Source organism: Pinus tabuliformis, chromosome 7 (genome assembly GCF_031772625.1).
Source record: "Pinus tabuliformis cultivar Carrire ecotype Pingquan chromosome 7, CPIR1, whole genome shotgun sequence".
In the NCBI taxonomy this organism is placed as follows: Eukaryota; Viridiplantae; Streptophyta; class Pinopsida; order Pinales; family Pinaceae; genus Pinus; species Pinus tabuliformis.
The window spans coordinates 1,908,498,051-1,908,521,061 of record NC_142293.1 but is presented as its reverse complement, the minus strand read 5'-3'; the positions used below and the strand labels follow the sequence as shown (position 1 = coordinate 1,908,521,061).

Here is a 23,011-nt window from a genome sequence, read left to right as displayed (position 1 = left end):
TTCTTTATCAAAATCTCCAACCCCAATTACATCCAAGTCTGATCCATTTATAGGAATACATTCTTCACTCTCTAGAGCTAGCTCGAAGGCTGCTATTAACTATCACACCTAGTGATTAACTAATTCATTAATTACATAAGTGCTGAACTGTAAATTACAAAAGATCCTAATTCATTCAAACTCAGATCTGTCCATCCTCGTAGCATGATGAATTTCTGATCCTTGACACCTGTATCCATTCTGTTTTGGCCGAAATATATTGGAGAAGAATCCACTGAATGAACTAGCTTTGGATACTGGCTGCGTACATGGCTCATTTATTAATTAAGATAGGTGTCCCCTGTTTCCACGGTCCTTGTCTCCTACCATCCTTCAATACTTAAAGAGCATGCTCCCAACTCTTTAATTATTCAATTACAATGCATATCACCATATTCCCAATGAGCTGGAAGCCTTTGAAGTAAACAGGTGTACAAACCAAATCACCGAAGACTATAACCAGAACCCTAACAATTCGGTCATAAAGTGCCTTTAAGAAAGCTTTAGCTAAAAACAAAATATTTCACCTTTTCTCCAAAATGCACACCTGTCATTCTCTGAATAGATAGGATAGCCTCATGTGATCTCCCTTATTTTCCCTAAGCGTTTCCTTCAACAATTTTCTGATCTTACCATTAAGCCGTTTGTCTTCATCATAAAACAACACCTACAGCAGTTTCGTAGCGCGCTACGAAACTGCTGTTTTTTCCTGAAAAATAGTTCTTGGGACAGAGATCATAACTTCTTACAGAAAACCTATTTGGAAAAACTGAAGGAGGCTTTTGTAAACCAATCCATGCTGAACAAAAACCTCCTTTGGTTTTTTGAAAAACTACACCAGCTGCCCAGAATCGATCCTTGAAGACGATGTATAAAACAGGAAATTAAAAACTGCATCTACAGCAGTTTCGTAGTGCAACGTTCAGTCACTCGTTTCTCCCAGCTCATAATCAATTTGAAAAAACTGAAAGAGGTTTTTCTAGTTCAGTATGTCAGGAATAAAAACCTCTTTCAATTTTCGAAAATATTCTTTCAGCTGCGCTAAATACCTTCTGGAAGTTGACTGCTTAAAACAGAGAAATATACCTGTAACAAACATCACCTATAGCAATTTTGACATCCCGTCCTTCCAGCCACCACACAGGCATCCATAAAACGATGAAGGTGTCTCTACAAAATGAATTTTAAAGAATTGATAGGAACATCCTGTACCATATCCTCAATAAATGTTGCTTTCATTCCAAGTCCTCTAGAATTGCTGGAAGTGAACCATTATCCATAATATCCTGAATGCTCTGTTCTACTTCTTTGAAATGATTCTCCTTTTAAGAGGTCAATCCAGTTTCTTGAGCGTGGCCATGGAGCACCAAAAAACTTCCAACCATCCATTCACCGATTTATCTCAAATACTTTGGAACATAGTCATTTCCTGGCTGTTTGGGTTGTTTTCATCAGGAAAAACATGATCATAAGATAAACCATTCAACATGTTATTTACAAAACCTTCTTCCTGAATAATTGGATTTCAAAACACCTATAAAGGAAGAACTAGCAATTGCATTTGACAATCCAGAATGCCACATGTTGTCACTAACTGATTTCCGGTTAGGGCACTAACTGATTTCCTGTTAGGGGATGCTTGCAGAAGAAGAACAAGGGATGCAACCACCAGCACCCTTACTGGAAGAAAATGGCTATTGAGAAGCAATAAAAAGTGACAAGCAATTTCCTCCCTTGTCTTTTATGGCAAATCAAAATTATTACGTGAAGGAAGTGCCAGCAGCAAAAGCATTCTATGTGCCATCAGGTTATATCGCCAATTCACACTATGCACATCACTCATGAAGAATCTTATTTGAGTGATCAAATTCATGCAATCAGGATTGCCAGATGCCTCCCGAGGAAATCGATATTTGATACGCGGTATTCCAGTATAATGTATATTAAACACAAGAAAGAGCTCATTAATGGCTTCTTGAGCTCTCAATGATCCGTGATGGGAACTTCCAAGTATTGCTAAGACAAAAGATGAAAATGCATCCCAATCCTTCATTATGTGCCTCATTACCACAGCACTATCTATCAAACCTTCTCTGCCAAATGTCGATGTATTTTGGATTTTCATCAAAGATACTACCATGTATAGCTCCTTCTTGGATACCAGAACTTTGGCCAATATAGTGGGATTATAGGAAAAACCTTGAGAATGAAACACAACAGTATTATTTGTATATTGATGATAAGATCCAGCACTGTGACATGTTGAGTCAGATATTCCACAGAATCCATAGAAGACAGCTGTGAAATATTGGCTATGGATTTGAACAATTCCCCAATTTCGTAGCGCAGCCAGTGCAACATAGGAATTATGCACTACGAAATCACCTAACATGTAGCGCTGCGAAACTGCTGAAAAAGATTTATGTACCTTTGGCAAACAATTGAACTGATGTGAACAATTCAGAGTTTTTTCTTGAGTGATAACAAGTACTTAGCTAGTTTTTTTTTCTATATTATAACTTTTATTAAAAAAGATAATAGTTTTGACTTCTCGCTTCATAAACTAAGAAAATAAGTACAATCTTAGACCATGATGGAAGTCACTTTGATACTTAAAATAAACTAAAATATATCATGGTGACTAAAAAACCAAATTTAATTGAAATAAGTCTTAAATTTAATTTTAAAATATGTTATGGATTGGATTGGAAACTCTTCCCACTTCGTGCTATAGAGTGGAGCGGTACTCCTACCAGTGAAAATGAGGCAATGAATTTCCTCAGGTACTATGCTACCCAAATAAAACTCCTCACCTAAGAGACATTAGTAGGCATCGAACATTTCATGACGGTGTCCATATTGGAAGGGTCTCTCTTTAGTTCTCCTCCACCTATCACATACCCTAGATACACGAAAAACTATTCAAACTAGCACTTCTTGAGATTTTCTAGCAGCTGGTTCTTCTTCAATATTTCCATCACATTAGCCAAATGTGAAATATGCTCCTCCTAGGTAGAACTATATACCATAATATCATCAAAATAGACAATAAAAAATGAATATATAAAATGGCACAGTATATGATTCATTAATTTCATAAATGTAGCAAGTGCCTTGCATAGGCCAAATGGGGTGACTAACCACACATGCAAATCTTACCTAGTTTTGAGGGGGCTCTTCCATATATTTTCTTATTTGAATGGAACTTGAGGATATCTAGACTTCAAGTCGAGCTTGGTGAATTATTTTCTTGTTTTAGATCATTCATTTATCCTCGGGAGACGTTATCTATTCTTGAGTGTGATTTTTAATCTATACACATCTCACAAGTCCCATTTGTCTTTGGCACAATGTTGATGGGTGACCCACATGGTGATGTACTTGGTCAAATGACACCCTATTCTACGAAGTGTTGCAACTATTTATTCACTTCGTATGCTTCTATAACGAACTGGCTAAACAACATAATATTTGGTAATGGGGGGTCTAAAAATAGTTGGATATCATGCTCCACTTCTCTCTTAGGTGGTAACACTTTATCCTCTCAAAAAACATCCTTGTTTCCTACAACAACTCCTCCAATTGTTGTTTTTGTTTCTTAGTACACCCCTCAATGCATAACTTACCTCTTGTTAACACCTCTAGAGACTTTCTCTTTAAAACAATAAGACATACTTCCTCATTGAACTGATCAATTTCTTGGCTTGGTTGGCACTTACTAGTGAAAATTTCTACTTTTCTTTGTGGGCATTGATGATGAACAATTTTCCATCCTTGACAACCATGTATTGGTTATATCTCCTCATGAATATTTCATCATGCATGTAAATGTATGGACTCCCAAACACGACTTTGTATGCATCATGGGGAACCACATCTAAATATACTTCGTCAATATAATCTACATTGATAGAAAATCTAATTTCGCACTATTTTGTTACCTTCAAATCCTAATAATTATTTATCCATCCCAATGTATATGGATTTAGATGATAATGAACTTCCATCCCGAACTTCTTGACCAACTTAGTTGCAATGATATTTCCTGTGATCCTAAGTCAAACAGAGCATCAATATTTGTCTTCTTAACCTGTATCTTTATATGAGAGAGTTTGGTCATTTCCCTAGGCTAGTTCACCTCCTTCTGCACCCATATACAAATGATATTGGTCTGAGCTACTTTCAACTTGGTTGCTAGAATTTGTGGCCATAAGACTCTTCTTCTTATTATATTTATTCTTGTTCTTCGTGATTAGCTCTAGATGCAACTTCCAACACTTCTCCTATGTATGACCATCAATATTGTAGTGGTTGCTAGGATCTTTGTGGTTTGTTGTGGCTCTTATAATTTTATCCTTTACGGTCTTCTCTTTCTTCTTTCCCTCCTTAGAAACATCATTCTTCTCTTTCTTCTTTGATCCACTTGATTGTGCTCTATTGAGGCTTATGTTCTCTAGGTACTGTCCATATAAACAAGCCTAGTCCAGTGATTTGGGCTTGAATAACATCACATTCTCACACATATGGCTGTGAAAACCTGGGAGATACTTTAAATGAATTTCTACAAATTAGTCCACTCAAATAAATAAAGAATACTTTGAAAAAAACACACAAAGGAAAAGGTATCTAGGGTTCTAAGAGGAAGCATGTGAAGGACCAAACCTTATATCTAGAAATAAGTTGGATTATCTAACTTCCCAAGAGGATACCTCAACACAAGATAATGATTATGAATCCTCTAGAGTGGGGAAGGAGGTAACCCCAAGACAAAATCTATTTCAACAATGGACAAGTTGAAGAAGATAGGACAATGATACTATAGGGAACATCAATATCTATGAATAAATCCTATTAGCACTTCTAAAATATTGGAAATGAAAATATTCAGAAACTATTCTAGATCATCATGTTTAGATGTTTGAAAAAGATTGCCTCAATGGAAAGTAGTGGAAACATAATACTCAACATAAACCTATCTCTTTGGATACTTATCTGAATTTACAATCACTCATTTAAAGAGATTTGTAAGCTAGTAAAGGTGAAAAAAAGGCAAGCATAACTGCAATAAGGACTTATCAAAGAATAAATGTTTCCTAATTCAAGAAAGGCCATGCCTATGACAAAGGCATTTCCCTCCAAACCAAAAATCAATGAAGATAGTATATTGAAACCTTAGAGACCCAAACTATACAAGGAAACAAATGCTTCATTATGAACATATATATCGAGAAATCCTATGATAATACTACTCCAAGATACTAGATGTTATAATGAAATAATAAGTGAAATTGCATGTGAGTGTTGGAAAGGTTGTCAATCAATTGAAATTAATGCCAGTAGTGCCATAAGGGGATGACTGTGATTTGGAAGCCCCCAAAAGTAATAATTACAAACATATTATCTACTCTGCATACTCTTGGCCTAGTTCTATTTAATTGGAATAGCTGAGATTGGATTTATAAAAAATAATTATGGTTGTCACTTGATTGGAAAAAAGGACAAGCATAACTACAATAAAGACTTGATCAAACAAGTAGAGTAAATGGTGACTAATTTAGAAATGGCATTCTAATGTTGTAAAGGTTGTGAATCAACAACAATGGATGTCAATAGTCTCTCACAAGGGGATTGGCTATGATTTCGATGCTCCCAAAAGTAATCATTACAAGCTTATAACCTAATCATCATACTCCCTGCCTACTTCTATTTAATTTTCTTCCTCACTAGACCAATCAATTAATCTACTACTTCATCAACACTGTCTAGAATAACCCATGCTCTTGTGGCTTTATTACCAAGGGTTCACAACCAAGGATCGATTGAAACACTAACTATTAACTTAAGTGATTTTGATTACAAAACACAATTAATTTTATAGAAAATAATGGCAACAAAACCACTATAAAATCGTCATAGAATGAGGTGAAGAAACTGTTGTATGACCTACTTATTGCAATGAGAATATGAGAAGAAAATTGTGTAGCAGTAAAAAAATATTGAGATGAATTTTGGTGATGATGTGCTAACAAACTAGGGAATTTGTTCATAGGTTGAACATCAGTGTCACAATTATAGATTTCGAGTCTATTGTGCTAAATATATAGGAAATGAGAAGGTCAAATTGGTTTCAGTAATTCAAATTCAAACTAATGAATGTAGGATAATGGATGCTCAATCTCACATGAGTATGAATATCATGTATAATTAGGGGGTCACACATATGAGGTATGCTACATTGCATACTTAAGTTATTCAATTAGAGTCAAAAATCTATAATGTATTACTACCATGTAAATTTTATTTATTTCAAATTCATCCATCGATTGGATTTAAAAATGATATCAAAATAATTTTAATACTTCATGTGTTCCACTTTAGAAATATATAAGATATTTGAAGTCAAACTTGAAATGATTGAAATGACATTTCTATCAAACTAGCAATTTTAAGGTGGTGAATTCTATAGAAACATTGCAAGAACACTTCAGATACAGGTTGAAGTCATCATCAAGAGTTTGGGGATGGACACTGTTCGGTAACCTATCAAATTCTGGGATTTCTCACATTGTTTTCCATGGTAGAACCTCGCTGACTTCCTCTTCCACCATTTCTGATTTGAATTTTATCTCTTTGGTATCTATCTTGGTTTGCATGAGAAAAGAAACCATTACCACGTCCAGGAAAGGAACCTCCCCCGGCTCTGTTGTTTACTAAATTATTTCGTCCATTTCCTTGAACGTCATAGGAATAGCCACCACGTCCTCTTTCTCCATCATTTGTTAAACCTTCCGGAGGAGGGTGTTTCTCCCTCATAAAGACTTGATGGCCACCAATTAGAATAGGGGATGCATCAATTTCACGTTGGACTGAAGCTATGTCTTCAAAATCAACAAAACCAAAACAATATCGAATCCCTTTGCTACTGTTAATGTTAATCCCAGAAGGTTTAATTGCCCCAAACTTCTTTAACTCCTCCCCAAGTTGGGATGTTGGGAATTTTTGATAATTCCAGAACAAAAATAACTGAACAGAGAATAATGCTCTATTTCTTAACACAGGAAAAAAAAAGAAATGTTTCGAGAGGACATAGTTTCATCAACACACATAAAAAGAAACTTTTTTTCATTAATAAGATAGCTATTACAAAATTCTTCCTCTGAGAGAGGGATTTCACCAAGAACTCTTCAGATGCAGTCCCAAAAAAAACTTCAGTGTCTCTCATGCAAATTTAACACACCCTATCTTTGCACTGCTGCGCAAAAAAAAAGCTCTGTCTTTGCTGGAAAATACACTATCTTTGCTTGAAAATTTCTTTTACACTACTGTGTGTAAAAAAAAATTCCTTACTTTCGAATTGCTGTGTGTAAAAAATTCTTACTTCTTTTCATATGCGCGTTGCTGCTGCGTATTGCCCTCTTTTCATATTCAACAACAAAAAAAAACATGACATAAATTTTTTGTTCGACTTGTGCCGTGTAAAAAAATAATTACACCCGTGAATTAAAAAAAATGCTACACCTCCTATTTACCAACCACAATACATTTATATTAATTACATTTAACATGGCGATTTTTTTGTTTTAACCGTAGATTATGGTTCTATGCAATATCGCACGGAAGATCTAGGGACAAGAAGCAATGAAGTACCCTCATGCTCATGAGCTATCATAATGTTGATCTTGCCCTCAATAATCGGATGGCTAACGGTCAATCTCGCACAACCCTTTCTTCTGAAATTTACGTGTCGGGGAAGGTAGTTTTGGCAAAAACTGCTGAGACACGTTTCGAGCATTGAATATGCTCACTACCATGTCGAGCATCGAAATGACATTTCTATCAAACTAGCAATTTTAAGGTGGTGAATTCTATAGAAACATTGCAAGAACACTTCAGATACAGGTTGAAGTCATCATCAAGAGTTTGGGGATGGACACTGTTCGGTAACCTATCAAATTCTGGGATTGCTGACATTGTTGTCCATGGTAGAACCTCGCTGACTACCTCTTCCACCATTTCTGATTTGAATTTTATCTCTTTGGTATCCATCTTGGTTTGCACCAAAAAAGAAACCATTACCACGTCCAGGAAAGGAACCTCCCCCGGCTCTGTTGTTTACTAAATTATTTCATCCATTTCCTTGAATGTCATAGGAATAGCCACCATGTCCTCTTTCTCCATCATTTGTTAAACCCTCCCGAGGAGGGTGTTTCTCCCTCATAAAGACTTGATGGCCACCATTAGAATAGGGGATGCATCAATTGCACGTTGGACTGAAGCTATGTCTTCAAAATCAACAAAACCAAAACAGTATTGAATCCCTTTGCTACTCTTAACGTTAATCCGAGAAGGTTTAATTGCCCCAAACTTCTTTAACTCCTCCCCAAGTTGGGATGTTGGGAATTTCTGATAATTCGAGAATAAAAATAACTGAACAGAGAATAATTCTCTGTTTCTTAACACGGGAAAACAAAATAAATGTTTCGAGAGGACAGATTTTCATCAACACACAGAAAAAGAAACTTGTTTTCATTAATAAGATAGCTATTACAAAATTCTTCCTCTCAGAGAGGGATTTCACCAAGAACTCTTCAGATGCAGTCCCAAAAAAAAACTTCACTATCTCTCATGCAAATTTAACACACCCTATCTTTGCACTGTTGTGCAAAAAAGAAGCTCTGTCTTTGCTGGAAAATACATTGTCTTTGCTTGAAAACTTCTTTTACACTACTGTGTGTAAAAAAAAATTCCTTACATTCGCATTGTTGTGTGTAAAAATTTCTTACTTCTTTTCATATGCGCGTTGCTGCTGCGTATTGCCCTATTTTCATATTCAACAACAAAAAAAAAACATGACATAAATTTTTTGTTTGACTTGTGCCGTGTAAAAAAATAATTACACCCGTGAATTAAAAAAAATGCTACACCTCCTATTTACCAACCACAATACATTTATATTAATTACATTTAACATGGCGATTTTTTTTGTTTTAACCGTAGATTACGGTTCTCTGCAATATCGCACGGAAGATCTAGGGACAAGAAGCAGTGAAGTACCCTCATGCTCATGAGCTATCATAATGTTGATCTTGCCCTCAATAATCGGATGGGTAACGGTCAATCTCGCACAACCCTTTCTTCTGAACTTTACGCGTCGGGGAAGGTAGTTTTGGTAAAAACTGCTCAGACAGGTGTCCAACATTGAATATGCTCGCTACCGTGAGAGGAAAGCCATCAATCGGTGAAAAGTGGTGCGGGGAAGGAATTGGCAATTTTCCAAAAGTAAACACTGCAGTTGAAATTAGTATTTCAACACTCCCCTTCAATTTCAACTACTGGGTTATGAGTCATACCGAGAAATTTACTCAAAAACTCAAAACTTTTCTACCCAAATGGTTTGGTCAGAATATCAACAACCTGCTCCTGAGTCTTGGAGTGTTCTAAAGCAATTTCTTCATTGTTTACCAATTCCCTAATGTAATGAAACATTGTGTCAATGTGTTTTGTTCTCTTATGAAACACATTATTCTTGGATAATGCAATAGCTGAGCTATTGTCACAAAAAATCACAGTTCATTTTGCTTGTTCTTGGCATAAGCTCCTTAACATCCTTCTCATCCAAATTGCTTGACACGTTGCTACTGTAGCTACCACATATTCTGCCTCTGCTGTAGACAATGCTACAATAGGCTATTTTTTAGAAGCCCGTGAAATGGCTCATGAACCCATGTGAAAAACATAACCAGATGTGCTTTTTCGATCATCTACACTTCGAGCCCAATCACTATGAGTGTATCGAGTTAAATCTAAACATTCTAAAATAGTATATAAAATGCCAAACCTTTTAGTACCTTTAACATACCTCAGAATCCTTTTTGTTGCGTGCAAATGTGCTTCTTTTGGCCTCTCCATGAATCTAGAAATTAAACTAACAGCATGCATTATATCTAGCCTAGTTGCAGTCAAATACATGAGGCTACTAACTATGCTCTTGTACAAACTAGGATCAAAATCCTTGTTGTTGTCCTCTTTGCTGAGTTTTAATCCCATCACTGTGGGAGTGATTGTTGCTTTGCTCTCGTTCGTATTAAATCTTTCCAACACTTCATTAACATATTTTTCTTGTGAGATAAAAATATCGTTTTCATTTTGTTCTACTTATATTCCTAAGAAGTATCTCAACAAACCCATGTCAATCATTTCAAATTCTTCTTTCGTGACTGTTTTGAAATTATCAATAAGGTAATCATCATTACTTGTGAAATAACATCATCAACATATAACACAACAATTAGTATTTTACCATCCTTTTCTTTGATGTACAGAGTGGGTTCTCCCTCACATTTTTCAAATCTATTTTCGAGTAGATAGGAATCTATCATAGTGTACCACACTCTTGGTGCTTGCTTCAACCCATAAAGAGCTTTCTTCAATCTACACACTTTGTGCTCTTGGCCTTTCTTTTCATATCCTAGAGGAATTCTCACTTCACGTCCATTTGGTTAACTTTCCACATGTTTTGTGATGCTATGGAGAGCACTGCTCTCACGGTTTCCATTCTAGCAACTGGTGCAAAAGTTTCCTCATAGTCTCTTCCATACTACTGCTTATATCCTTTCACAACCAATCTTGCCTTGTGTCTTTCTATCTTTCCTTGTGTCTTTCTATTGTCATCGGGATCATATAGTATGATTTTGGATATGAACAGGTTCTATTTTCATGGGAGGAAAGTGATTGTTACGACAAGTCCATTTTGTGTTTGGATGACAATGGAGAATAAATAATATTCGAGGGTAAGAAGATGGAAACATTAGTTAGAATGGTGAGAGTGATGTAAGTAAAGCGTAGTCGCAGAAAAGTGTGTGTGTTATTTGTAGTGCATATTTCTAGCGATGAAGGTAAGAATGTTGAGGAAGTAGAGGTATTGAATGCAAGTTAAGAGAATGTAGTTTCTTTCAAACAAACGTACATTACATCGAACATGTTGTTTCCATGGGAGCCATAGGAGTGGATCCTTAGAAAATAAGAGCTATCATGGAGTGGGAAGATCCTAGAAATGTTTATGAGGTAAGGTCGTTCATGGGGTTAGCGGGTTATTATAGGAGGTTCATAAGGAACTTATATTGCATTGCATATCCTATTACGTCAATATAGAGGCAAGGTAAGAAATTTGAATTCACAGAGGAATGTGAAGACAATTTCAAATAGTGAAGAAGTTGTTGAGAAAGGCTCGAGTGTTAAGTATTGGAGATCAAGACAAAAATTTTCTGGTATCTACAAATTCTTACAAGAGAGGACATGGTGGAGCTCTTATTTAAAAAGGATAGGTAGTAGGATATGAGTCATGGAAACCTAATGAACATGAATAGAATTTTTCTACACATGATCTTGAGTTAGCAGCAATCATCCATGCATTGGACATGTGGAGGCATTATCTTCTTCGCATGATGTTCATATTGATGAGCGATCACAATGGATTGAGGTATCTATTTGGCCAATCAAATCTAAATGCCAAATAAGCTAGATAGTTGGCGAGGACTACTGAGTTGAATAGGGTTGCACATGCTTAAGGAGGAGAGTGGAGGTGAATCACATAGTGACTATTTGCACATGCTTAAGGAGGAGAGTAGAGGTGAATCACATAGTGACTATGAGCTCTTGTGCGATAGATCTACATGATTGGATCTTATAGGTAAGACAAGAGGATGATAGGTACATGGAGCTTACCCACAAGTTATATGAGGGTACAAGTGATCGAGATGAGGACTATTGTCTTACAACATATGGTTTGGTGAGATTTAGGGACAGGATCTATGTGTTGAATGGGAGTGAGATCGAGAAGACTATATTTTGAGATTTTCATGTGATGTCGTCTTTAGATAACCCAACGTACTATAAGACATTGACAGTAGTGAAGAAGTTTTATCATTTCTCGAATATGAAGAAGGAAGTGGTAGAGCTTGTGGCTAGATGCTTAGACTTTCAATAGGTCAAAGCATAATGCAAGCATATAGGTCAACTACTAAAACCAATTCTCATTTTAGAGTAGAAAAGGGAGGTCATTTTCGTGGATTTCATCATAGGTTTACTTAGGAGATCTAGAAAACATGATTCCATCATGTATGTGGTGGATGGATTGACTAAGTGATTTTGGCATAGGTATTCATCAAAGATGTAGTGAGGTTGCATTCTTTTCCAAGGAAGATTGCGTTAGACATGGATTCTTAGTTCACTTCCATGTTTTGGAAGGAGTTTTTTGTTGGTTTGGTTATAGAGTTGGCCTTCAACATAGCCTATCATCTGCAAATAGATGGATAGAGAGAGAGGCTCAATATGATATTCGAGGACATAGAGAGAGAGGTTCAATATGATATTCGAGGACATGTTGAGGATGAATTTCATGTATTAGTAGAGGAGATAGGAGTAACTTCCACTGCTTGAGTTTATTTACAACAATGGGTATCAATAGTCACTCAAGATGAGTCTATTTGAGGCACTATATGGGAGGAGTTGTAACACTCCCATTAGTTGCACTGATCCAATGAAAATGTTGTTGATAGGATGAGATATGTTGGCAGAGATAGAATAGGATATGCAAGTAATAAAAAAGAATCTAAAAAGAATCTAAAGGCAGCACAGGACAAACATAAATGCTATCCAGATTAGAAAAAGTTGTTTAAGGATTTATAGGTTGGGGCACAAGTGTACTTACACATCACGACCAAGAATACATCCTTGAGGATTAGATCATGTGACAAGTTGGCACCTCAACTTTTTGGATGAGGAAGGAGGTAACCCCAACTCAAAATCTATTTCAACAAAGGACAAGTTGAAGAAGATAGGACATTGATACTATAGGGAACATAATTGTAATAAGGACTTGATCAGAGAAGAAATGTTGCCTAATTCAAGAAAGGCCATGCTTATGACAAAGGCATTTCCCTCCAAACCAAAAATCAATGAAGATAGTATATTGAAACCTTAGAGACCCCAAGGTACCAGATGTTATAGTGAAATAATAAGTGAAATTGCATTTGAGTGTTGGAAAGGTTGTCAATCACTTGAAATTAATGCAAATAGTCACATAAGGGGATTGACTATGATTTGGAAGCACCCAAAAGTAATAACTACTCCTCATACTCTTGGCCTATTTCTATTTAATTGGCATAGTTGAAATTTGATTTATAACAAATAATTATGGTTGTCACTTGATTGGAAAGAAGGACAAGCATAACTACAATAAGGACTTGATCAAATAAGTAGGAGAAATGGTGACTAATTAAGAAATGGCATCGTAATGTTGTAAAGGTTGACTCAACAACAATGGATGTCAATAGTCTCTCACAACTAGATTGGCTATGATTTGGATGCGCCCAAAAGTAATCATTACAAGCTTATAACCTAATCCTCATACTCCAGGCCTACTTCTATTTAATTTTCTTAGCTGAAATGAGATTTATAATGAATGCCTATTGTCCTCACTAAACCAATTAATTAATCTACTACTTCATCATCACTCTCCACAATAACCCATGTTCTTGTGGCTTTATTCCCAAGGGTTCACAACCAAGGATCTATTGAAACACTAACTATTAACTTAAGTGATTTTGATTACAAAATTCCACTCTATTGTGCTAAATATATAGTAAATGCTAAGGTCAAATTGGTTTCAGTAATTCAAACTAACTAGATGAATTTTGGCGATGATGTGCTAACAAACAAGGGAATTAGTTCATAGGTTGAATATCATTGTCTGGATTATAGATTTCAAGTCTATTGTGCTAAATCTATAGTAAATGCAAGGTCAAATTGGTTTTAGTAATTCAAATTCAAGCTAATGACAGGATAACCTATGCTGAGTGTCACATGAGCATGAATATCATGTATAATTGGGATCACACACATATAAGGTATGCTACATCCAGTTATTAAATTAGAGTCACAAATCTATAATGTATTACTACCATGTATACTTTATTTATTTCAAATTGATCCATTCTATTGGAATTAAAAATGATATCAAAATAATTTTAATACTTCATGTGTTCCACTTTAAAAATATATAAGATATTTGATGAAGAAACTTGAAAGGATTGAAATGTCATTTCTATCAAACTAGCAATTTTAAGGTGGTGAATTCTATAAAAACATTGCAAGAACACTTCAAGTCATCATCAAGTGTTTGGGGGACACCCTACGGTAACCTATCAAATTCTAGGATTTCTGACGTTGTTGTTCATCGTAGAACCTCGCTGACTGCCTCTTCCACCATTTCTGATTTGAATGTTATCTCTTTGGGATCCATCTTGGTTTGCACCAGAAAAGCCACCATTACCACGTCCAGGAAAGGAACCTCGTCCAGCTCTGTTGTTTACGAAATAATTTGGTCCATTTCCTTGAACGCGATAGGAATAGCCACCACGTCCTCTTTCTCCATCATTTGTTAAACCCTCCCGAGGGGGGCGTTTCTCCCTGATAAAGACTTGACGGCCACCAATTAGAATAGGGGATGCATCAATTGCACGTTGGACTGAAGCTGTTTCTTCAAAATCAACAAAACCAAAACAGTATTGACTCCCTTTGCTACTCTTAACGCTAATCCCAGAAGGCTTAATTGCCCCAAACTTCTTAAACTCCTCCCCAAGTTGGGAAGCTGTAACATTCACAGGCAACCTGTTGATAAAAATAGAGAACCCACTTTCTTCTGCAGTGCTTTTAACAGTCCTAATGACATGATTGGAACTTGGTGCAGTGGAAATGGAAGTAGTTGCTGGACGTTGAGCTGAATTTCGTACATCCCTTCCCGTCACGAGAGACGATTTCTTAACTGCAACAACGGGTGGTGCTGCATTTTGTTTAAGAATTGAAGCGTAGGTCGTTTGACTTGGTTGGACCACTGCTGGAGTTTCTTGAGAAGGAGGCAGTTCTCCATTTTGAGCTTGTTCACTTTCTGATCCGTTTTGGCCACCTGAGTCTTCTGTGACTTCCTTCTGCTGCACGTCATTTTTATGTACCTCCTCAGCAACATTAGCAGGTTCCTCCAGCGCTGTTGTGGATGGCTCACTCACATCGCTTTGACCTACTTCTTCAGGTTTGACAACTGGGCCTGAGACATCATATGCTTTGGCAGCATCTTCCGAAACATTTTGCTCTTGTCGTTGTGGTGCTTCACCTAAATACCTTACAACGTCATTCAATACAAAGTACCCCCTTTCCTGAGGAGCGAGGGGAAAGGATTGAGTGAATGTTCGCGTTCCACTGTTTTTAAAGGTAATTGATCCAGTAACCAAAACATGTAATCCTTTGTTATAAGACAACTGTGAATCGGTTGTCTTGATCTCGACCTCTAACGCACTGTAGTCTGGGGAGGTTACCAGCTGATTGATACCCCCCACAGTAGTCACCGATATCATTTGTCCACTGGGGTCCGGGCGACCAGCTATGCTGCAATTCTGATAAAATTTGTACAGCGATTCAGGTGACCGAACAAGAACATTGTAATAGTGGTTCACAAAGGCAGTCCCAATCTGCTGTACATCAGGAACCTTAGGTATGGAAGCTTGTTGGATGGCCATTTCCCTAACAAGAAACTGTTTGGAGTTCACCGAAGAAGATTGAATTCGCTCCGAGTTTGCTTCGAGTAACAGAAACTGTGGCCAATCAAACCCACCTCTTTGTCAAAGCTTCCTTGCGCTAATTTGTCTTTGCTACTTCTTGCCATCAACGTCAGGTTGGTGTTGATATATATTAATATTTGAAATCGGTATGGCCGACAAAAAATTTCAAACGTGTTAATCGTCACGTTCGACATCAATTGGATTTGGAGGGTTTCATAATAAATGTTCTTTAAAGAATATTTATGTTTTAAATAAAGTACAAAAATATGTATACGTGTAAGAGTTTTGTAGCTAAAAAATTTACGTGCAAGAGTGTTGGTTGTAAAAAGTTTTTAAAAGGTTTACCATGATGATGATAGTGGTGTAAAAAGTTTTTAAAAGGTTTACCATGATGATGGTGGTTAACGTCCATTTAGACTAAATTCTTGTATTGTTTTTTAGTAGTTTTTAATTGATGGGTAATTTTTTTCAGCATTAGACGATACCTCTCTTTCATATTGTGCACATTTAGAACCTTTGAATGGAGTAGTCATTGCCTCAATCATAGTTTGAAAATGTTATGCCACTTGAAAGTTGACCTTAGTGTTTTCACCACCATAATTCTAGAGGATGCCACATCATTCTAAATTATTCATGGAAAAGGGGTTACCCACATGATCATCACAACAAGGGCTCCAGAATATTGTGTATTTTAACCTCAGTTGAAGAGTTGAGGTAGTCTCACCTAACCACTGGTAAATTATCATGTTGTGTTGTAACTTGCCACTAGGAGGAAAAGGTGTTCCATTTTTTTTATGCATTTTGTTTCACAAACAAACTAAGGAGCACTGGCACATAGAGAGGATTTTTTCAATATAGCATCCATGAGACACATGTCTTACTTCATTATGCTTGCAAACATTCTTTATTCAAATAAAGAGAGGAGAGAAACCTCACCTTCGAGTTGGGTTTTCTCTCGAAAGGGTTACGAGGTTATATCTTTTCTCAAATAATGTACTCTGATTTCTTATTTAATTGTTTTCTATTTTCTACATAATTATAATGTGCATGGGTAGATAACTAAATAGTAATTTACAAATCCATAAATGGAAAGAGAAATAAACCTTCATAGTGTAGATTTGGGATTTTGGGATTTTAAGTATATCGAGGACAATTTATGGATAAGAAAAGAGAGAGGCCACTTAAATAAGCTATTGTTGGGTGCATATTGGTAGAATCAAAATCTAGTGAAATGCAAGATTCAGAATATGAACTTCAATATAGCAAGATAGTAGAATACATTTAATATATGCAAGATCATGCTTTGATCTACAAGTTTATATGGATGTGGATTTTTGGAAAAGAATTGATCTAGTGGATCCAAAATAAATGGAATCCTAAAGGAAAAAGTAAACTTGCAGTTAGGAGACAAAGGCTTATGTACAAAAAAAAATTGCTAGTATGGAGAGTAGAACATAAATTTTATAGCAAGATCCTTCTTCAATAATGCGAGGATTTTCATGAGATTATAGAAGGAGAAATACAACCCAAAGAAGGAACCTTTTTTTTAGTTATTTTGGTTCATCTCTAAATTATTTCTCTCCTAAAGGAATACTACGAATAAGAAACTCTCCATGGAATCAGTAATTCCTTTGCCAACTTAGTTAATTTTTTTAAGTCTACAAAAAGAGGATGATAACACATCCTATTTCACTATATGTATCTATATGATTATATCATAGCATATATTAGCTTTAATATACATTTATTATCAAGAAAATATCTAGAGTCATCATTAAACTGTGGGCATGTCCTATTTTGATGTCAATGTTGCCATGCAATTGGACACATGTTCAAGGATTTCCCTCTTATCTCAAAGGAATTCATGTGGATTACTCCACTAATATAAACCAAGAACCCTTTGAAAAAGCCACATAAAGGAAAGTGTATATGTGGTCCTAAGGGGAAGTGAGTTCATGACAAAAACCTATATATAAAAATAAGTTTGAGTTTCTAACCTCCCAAGAGGCTATCTCAACAAAACATGATGATCATGAATCCTCCAAAATGGAGAAGTAACCCAAATGCATTATTAATTTTAGAAAAGTACAAGTTGAAGACTCAACTAGAATATTAGTAGAATCCTTTCCAAAATATATGGCAAAAATAATAATTGAAGAAGATAAGACACATGTCACTTCAAAGGACATGGATCTATGTGAATAAATCCTATTAGAACTAGCAGAGTATTGGAATTGGGAAGTATCCATAAACTATTCTAAATCATCATATTCATATCCTTCACAAAGATTATCTCAAGGAAAACAAACGAAAAGTTAATACTCAACATGAATCCAAGTATTTGAATCCTTATCTAAGCATTTAACATCACACATTTAAAGATCCTTGTAAGCTAGTAAAGATGGTAAAAAAAGTATAGCATTACTACAACAAGGACTTCATCAGACAAGTTGGAGAAATGTTGGCTAATTAAGGATGGTCCATGTTCATGAGAAAGGAATTTCCTTATACCCAAACCAAAATTCCATGAATATAATATATTTGAACATTAGAGGCCCCAAAATATATCATAGAATAAATTCTTCTTAAGGAACATATCTATTTATATATTCGTGTGATGATACTTAGCCCGTGATACTAAATGTTTTAGTGAAAAGGTAAGTGAAATTGCATTCTAGAGTTGGAAAGGTGTTCAAACACTAGCAATGGATGCTAGTAGTCACACATGGGGACTTGTTATGATTTGGAAACCTTAGAAACTAATAATTATACAACTACTCCTCATATTATCTTGCCCTCTTTCTATTTAATTGGCTTAGATGAAATAGGATATATAACCAATGTCTATGGTCCTCACTTGAGTGTGAAAAAAAATAACTTTCTTCAAAATTTAAAAAATCTTGGACCCATTCTAGTACGATCTATGGTTAATATGTGGTGATTTCATTGTAATAAAATCAATGGAGAAAAAATGAGAATGGATATTGTTATATGAAACCTATGGCTGCAGACAAAAGTATCCTCCCTACAACTAGTGGCCTACTCTAGAACAACAGAAAGAAAATAATATAATGTCACCATTAGAGAAATTGGAGAATGGAAATATGTGTTTAGTCAATTTAGTGTTATCTAAATTGCTAGTATTTATTGTCAACCCGGGGCTCGTAAACTGATGAAGTGAAGGTGTACTATATGTACTTAAGTAACCTCTTAGAGTTTTTCTTATGGTTGGGGGTGTTGTTGTGGTTAATTATGTTCCTAGATGGAATGAGAATTTATAAACAAGTGAGTGATGGTGTGTGTGTAAAGTGAATTCTAAATGAGTGGAAGTGTGTGTTGAGTGATCTCTAACTATTTGCTTGAAAGGAAATGTTTGGAAAGAATAAATGAAATTGAAATGACTTGAAATAAACTTGAAAGCAAATGACCACTACCAATGGCACTAGACACCATTCAAGTTGCTGCTAATAAAAGGAAAAAGAGTCACTTTTAAAACCCAAGAATGAAGATTATCTCTCTCTAACTCAATGCCTCGAAGCACATGTACCGTGTAAAGCACGGAAAGAAAGTAGCTTAAGTGGAATTATAAAAGTGAGAAAAATATGCTTGAAAGACTAATGATAATAATTTGCTATTTCTAATTCTCTACTTCAGCCATATGTACTATGGGAAGCATGATTAGAAAGTAGTGAGGAAATAGTCTAGGAAACACTTTAAAATCAAAACTTCTACTTTAAAGACTAGTGGTAATGATTTACTCTTTCTAACTCAATACTTCAAAGCACATGTACTGTGTAAAGTAAGGAAAGAAAGTAGCTTAAGAACAGTCCAAAAAGCACCCAAACAAGCTGCAAGTTAGTAATATTTTGATCTTAAAAGATATTAGCTTATGATGAAGATCATTCATGTATGTGAACAACTCTTTGAGAAATAAGATTAAAAACTAACTATAAAGACAAAAGCAGCACTTGAATTGTCAACTTCAAATACCATTAGCTGTAAAGCAAACACAACACATATAAAAATAAATCCCGGGCTAAAAGAAACCTGCAAAGAAATAACACTGATCAGCTGAAAATAAAGGAAAACAAGTAAACGAAACTATACATACTTAAGGAAACAAATAAGAGAATAATGAAATGCTGCACATGAAATACTTTACAAAGGCTGAGATGAGCAGGGGCCCTCTGTTCATTCAGCCACAAGAGACTCAAAGATCTGGAAACTTCAAAACAGTGCTATATTGATTCCTCCATTTGCAAAAAGTTTACAAAATAGAGTGCTGGAATAGCACTAGAAAACAGAGTTCACAAACGCTTCTTAATTCAACACAAGTGCAGAAAAATATAACTAATCAAAAGTTCCTTGAGTGTACGCAGACGCATCAATTTATAGGAGTTTCTAAGCTATCCTATGCGTACAGCTAGTTAACAGAAAAACGATAACAGTCATGCGTATTAAATGGCTCTTTGACACATCACGGCTGCATAAACAAGTTTGGTGGTTCCTGTCGTCATGGATAATAAATCCCTGTTGGATTGCGTCCCCTGCCATCTTTAGAACATGGACAAATCACCATTGAAGATGACGTGACCAAACAGCTTTCAAACACCGTTAAACCACTTTGAGTTGACCGTGGCTAAACCAGCTTTGACCATGGGTAAAAATGACGTGGATGGCTGGAACAATAGGATAGGAACCTCGACCACACTGATACCTGAGTGCCCATGTGGCCCGTCTAGCAAACCGACACGTGGATCATAGTGTTTAACAAAAAGGCTGCAGGATCTTCAGATAGCTGCGGGATTCCTGCAAGTAAGTCAAAAACTAAACAAATAGTCATCCATTAGCAAAACTTGCTTAATCATGCCTATTGACACTGAATGTAATGATCTGAGAGGTTTTATGGTGAAAATGAGGAAAAAGTAAAGGAAAGATAAGGAAAAGTGGAGGAAAATGGTAGACAAATAGGTGTAGAATAGAGGTTCTACATACCCCCACTCCGAGGGTATTGCATGTCCTCATGCAATGAAAATACAATTCAGTCCATCTGCTGGGATGCCTCAGCTAGGACATCCAACCTCCTTCTCTTCCTTTGTGTAGAAACATTAACCTTTGGCCTCTTGAACATGCATCTGAATTTTAAATTAATTAAGGCTCTGTTCAGCCTTCTGCATTTCTTCTTTAGTCTGCTGTGTTTCTTCTGCCACATGCTCATGTGAAGATAGGTATTATCTTGGATTGCCTTGGCAATATCAGCTTGCTGCTTCATTTCTTCATTCCTCTGTTTAATGTGACGGTTCAGCACTTCAAGTTCATAGATTTCTTGTTTAAGTAAATCTATTTGCTGCTCATGAGGTATGACATTACTTGGGCCAGCAGTGTTTTGTTCCAATGCCTCATAATAGTTGTACACCTCTTGTTGAACTGGGTCAACAATTGGTGACTTCCTTGGACTATATTCTTGTTCAATTTCAGTTTCAAACTCCGGCTGAAATGGACTGTCTTCTCTTGGAGAAGTAGCTGCCTCACGTGATGATGGACTATCCTCAAGGTCTACTTGTATAGCACCCTTCTCAGGTGTGCTAAGATCAACGAAGAGTGTCCTCGTGGCTTTCCTTTTATTCTGCAATCTACTACTCCTTCTTACAGTGGCAGCAGTCTGTGTTTCTTTTTGTGCTTTTTCCTTTGGTTTTTGAATTTTTACTTTCTCAGAGAGGGCAGTTTTCTTATGGAGTTTAGCTATCCTCTGTGCTAAAGGCTGGTTATCCTTTTCTTCACCACTAGAATGCTCTGGGGTCTGGTCAGTTTCTCAGATTATGGATTTCCCCTTATCTTGTTTTTGTTTCTTTTTGTCCTCTCTTTTCTTTTTGGCAGCTTCCTTGGCAAGTTCAGCGAGGGTTTCTGAGATGGCCTCTTGAGCACTGTCTTCAGTGGGTTCAATCTCAGGTTCAGGATGATGGACTTCTATTTCTTCTACAGTTTGTCCTTCTAAGACATCGGTCTCAGAGATACTTTCCCTCCTTTTCCTTCTGCTTTTTCTAGGTATAGAAGACTCTCCAGGCTCTGCAAAATGATTCCTTACAAGGAATTTTTCCCATGTGTCTTGTTTTTCTTTTAACTGTTCTTCTATTAATAATTTTACAAGACCATGGTGACAGAGGTAAGCTTCTACATTTCGTGGATTTCGTTGAGCCATGGAACACATTTTCCTAAGGCTTTGAAATAGGAAATAAGGAAGATTTATATCGTGTTCTCCTTGAAACTGTAGCATAATTTTACCATGATAGACATATAACACTCCAAATCTCCCTTCACAGGTGAAAAACTTTTGTACTAATAACAATAGAAATTTCCATTCTTCTTTAACATGGGAAATTGGAATGCCTTTGGTGAAAACACTGGTGTCCATACCTGGGTTTTTAAAAATCCTCTTCCATTGTTGATCCTGGACTGCCCGGTTTTTGAACCAACGTTCACCGGTTTGTGGAAGAGAGGTAGCCCTTGCTATGCTTCCTTCGCTGACTGTAACTGTTAAATCTCCCACCTCTGCCTGGCTGTCCTTATCCTTAAATGATCTTGCAAAGGCTTTGGTTACTTCCTTATGGTAGCCCTTAAACTTTCTGATACATTGTAACCAATTGGCTTTTTGTAGTGCCTCCTCAACCTGAGGATATGCCTCCAAGAATTTCGAACCTTCCGGTTCAGCCCTCAGAAGCTTTCCCATCGACTCTTCAGCTCTGTTTAAACACAAATTTGATGGTGACCCTACACAGTAACTTCGTGACTTCACACAGTAACTTCTGTGGAACAGAGGATATACGGTGCAAAAAAAAAACAGCCTCAGACACCGGGAATTCACGGCTTGAATTTAGAGTTAAGCGGTGGAATTAGCGTAGACACGGTAAAAACAGTGACTAACAGTCGTAATACGACTGTATCACAGGTTTACGGGCTATACGGCAGAGGGAAAAACAGAGAATGGTTTATGGAGGTAATCGTAGTGAATGAAAACGAAATAAGGTAGATGATGGCGAGGAATAGGGTATTATGAGCATAGAGGGTTTTGAAATGATGAACGGAACGGCTACCTTCTTCAATTTCGGATGTGGAGTGACACATGGCTGCGGGACGAGAGCTGAGAGACGTAATGCGGTAGGTTACGTCATTAGGGTACAAGACCTTAATGACCGAAACAGCCATATGTAATTTCAAAACCCGTGGTTATTATGAACTGGTAGACGTGGAGGATTCGGAGATTTGTAGTCGCATGGGAAAAAGAGAACGGGTAATCATTACGTTTAGTGGCCAATAAAACATAATCCAGAAAGTTCGCATAATGAAATAACCATAGGTTT

General features: G+C 36.4%; 1 protein-coding gene across 1 annotated transcript; it reads right to left on the bottom strand.

Moving 5' to 3' along the window:
* Positions 1-14,243: 14,243 nt before the first annotated feature.
* LOC149256124 (nuclear transport factor 2-like) lies at positions 14,244-15,611 on the bottom strand. Its single transcript, XM_089455237.1, has one exon. It carries the CDS (start codon positions 15,609-15,611, stop codon positions 14,244-14,246), a length of 1,368 nt encoding a protein of 455 aa, XP_089311363.1.
* Between the last annotated feature and the right edge of the window lie 7,400 nt (positions 15,612-23,011).

Excerpts from the sequence above, each read along its gene's own strand:
- LOC149256124 (XM_089455237.1), bottom strand. The coding sequence starts at position 15,611 with ATGGCCATCCAACAAGCTTCCATACCTAAGGTTCCTGATGTACAGCAG.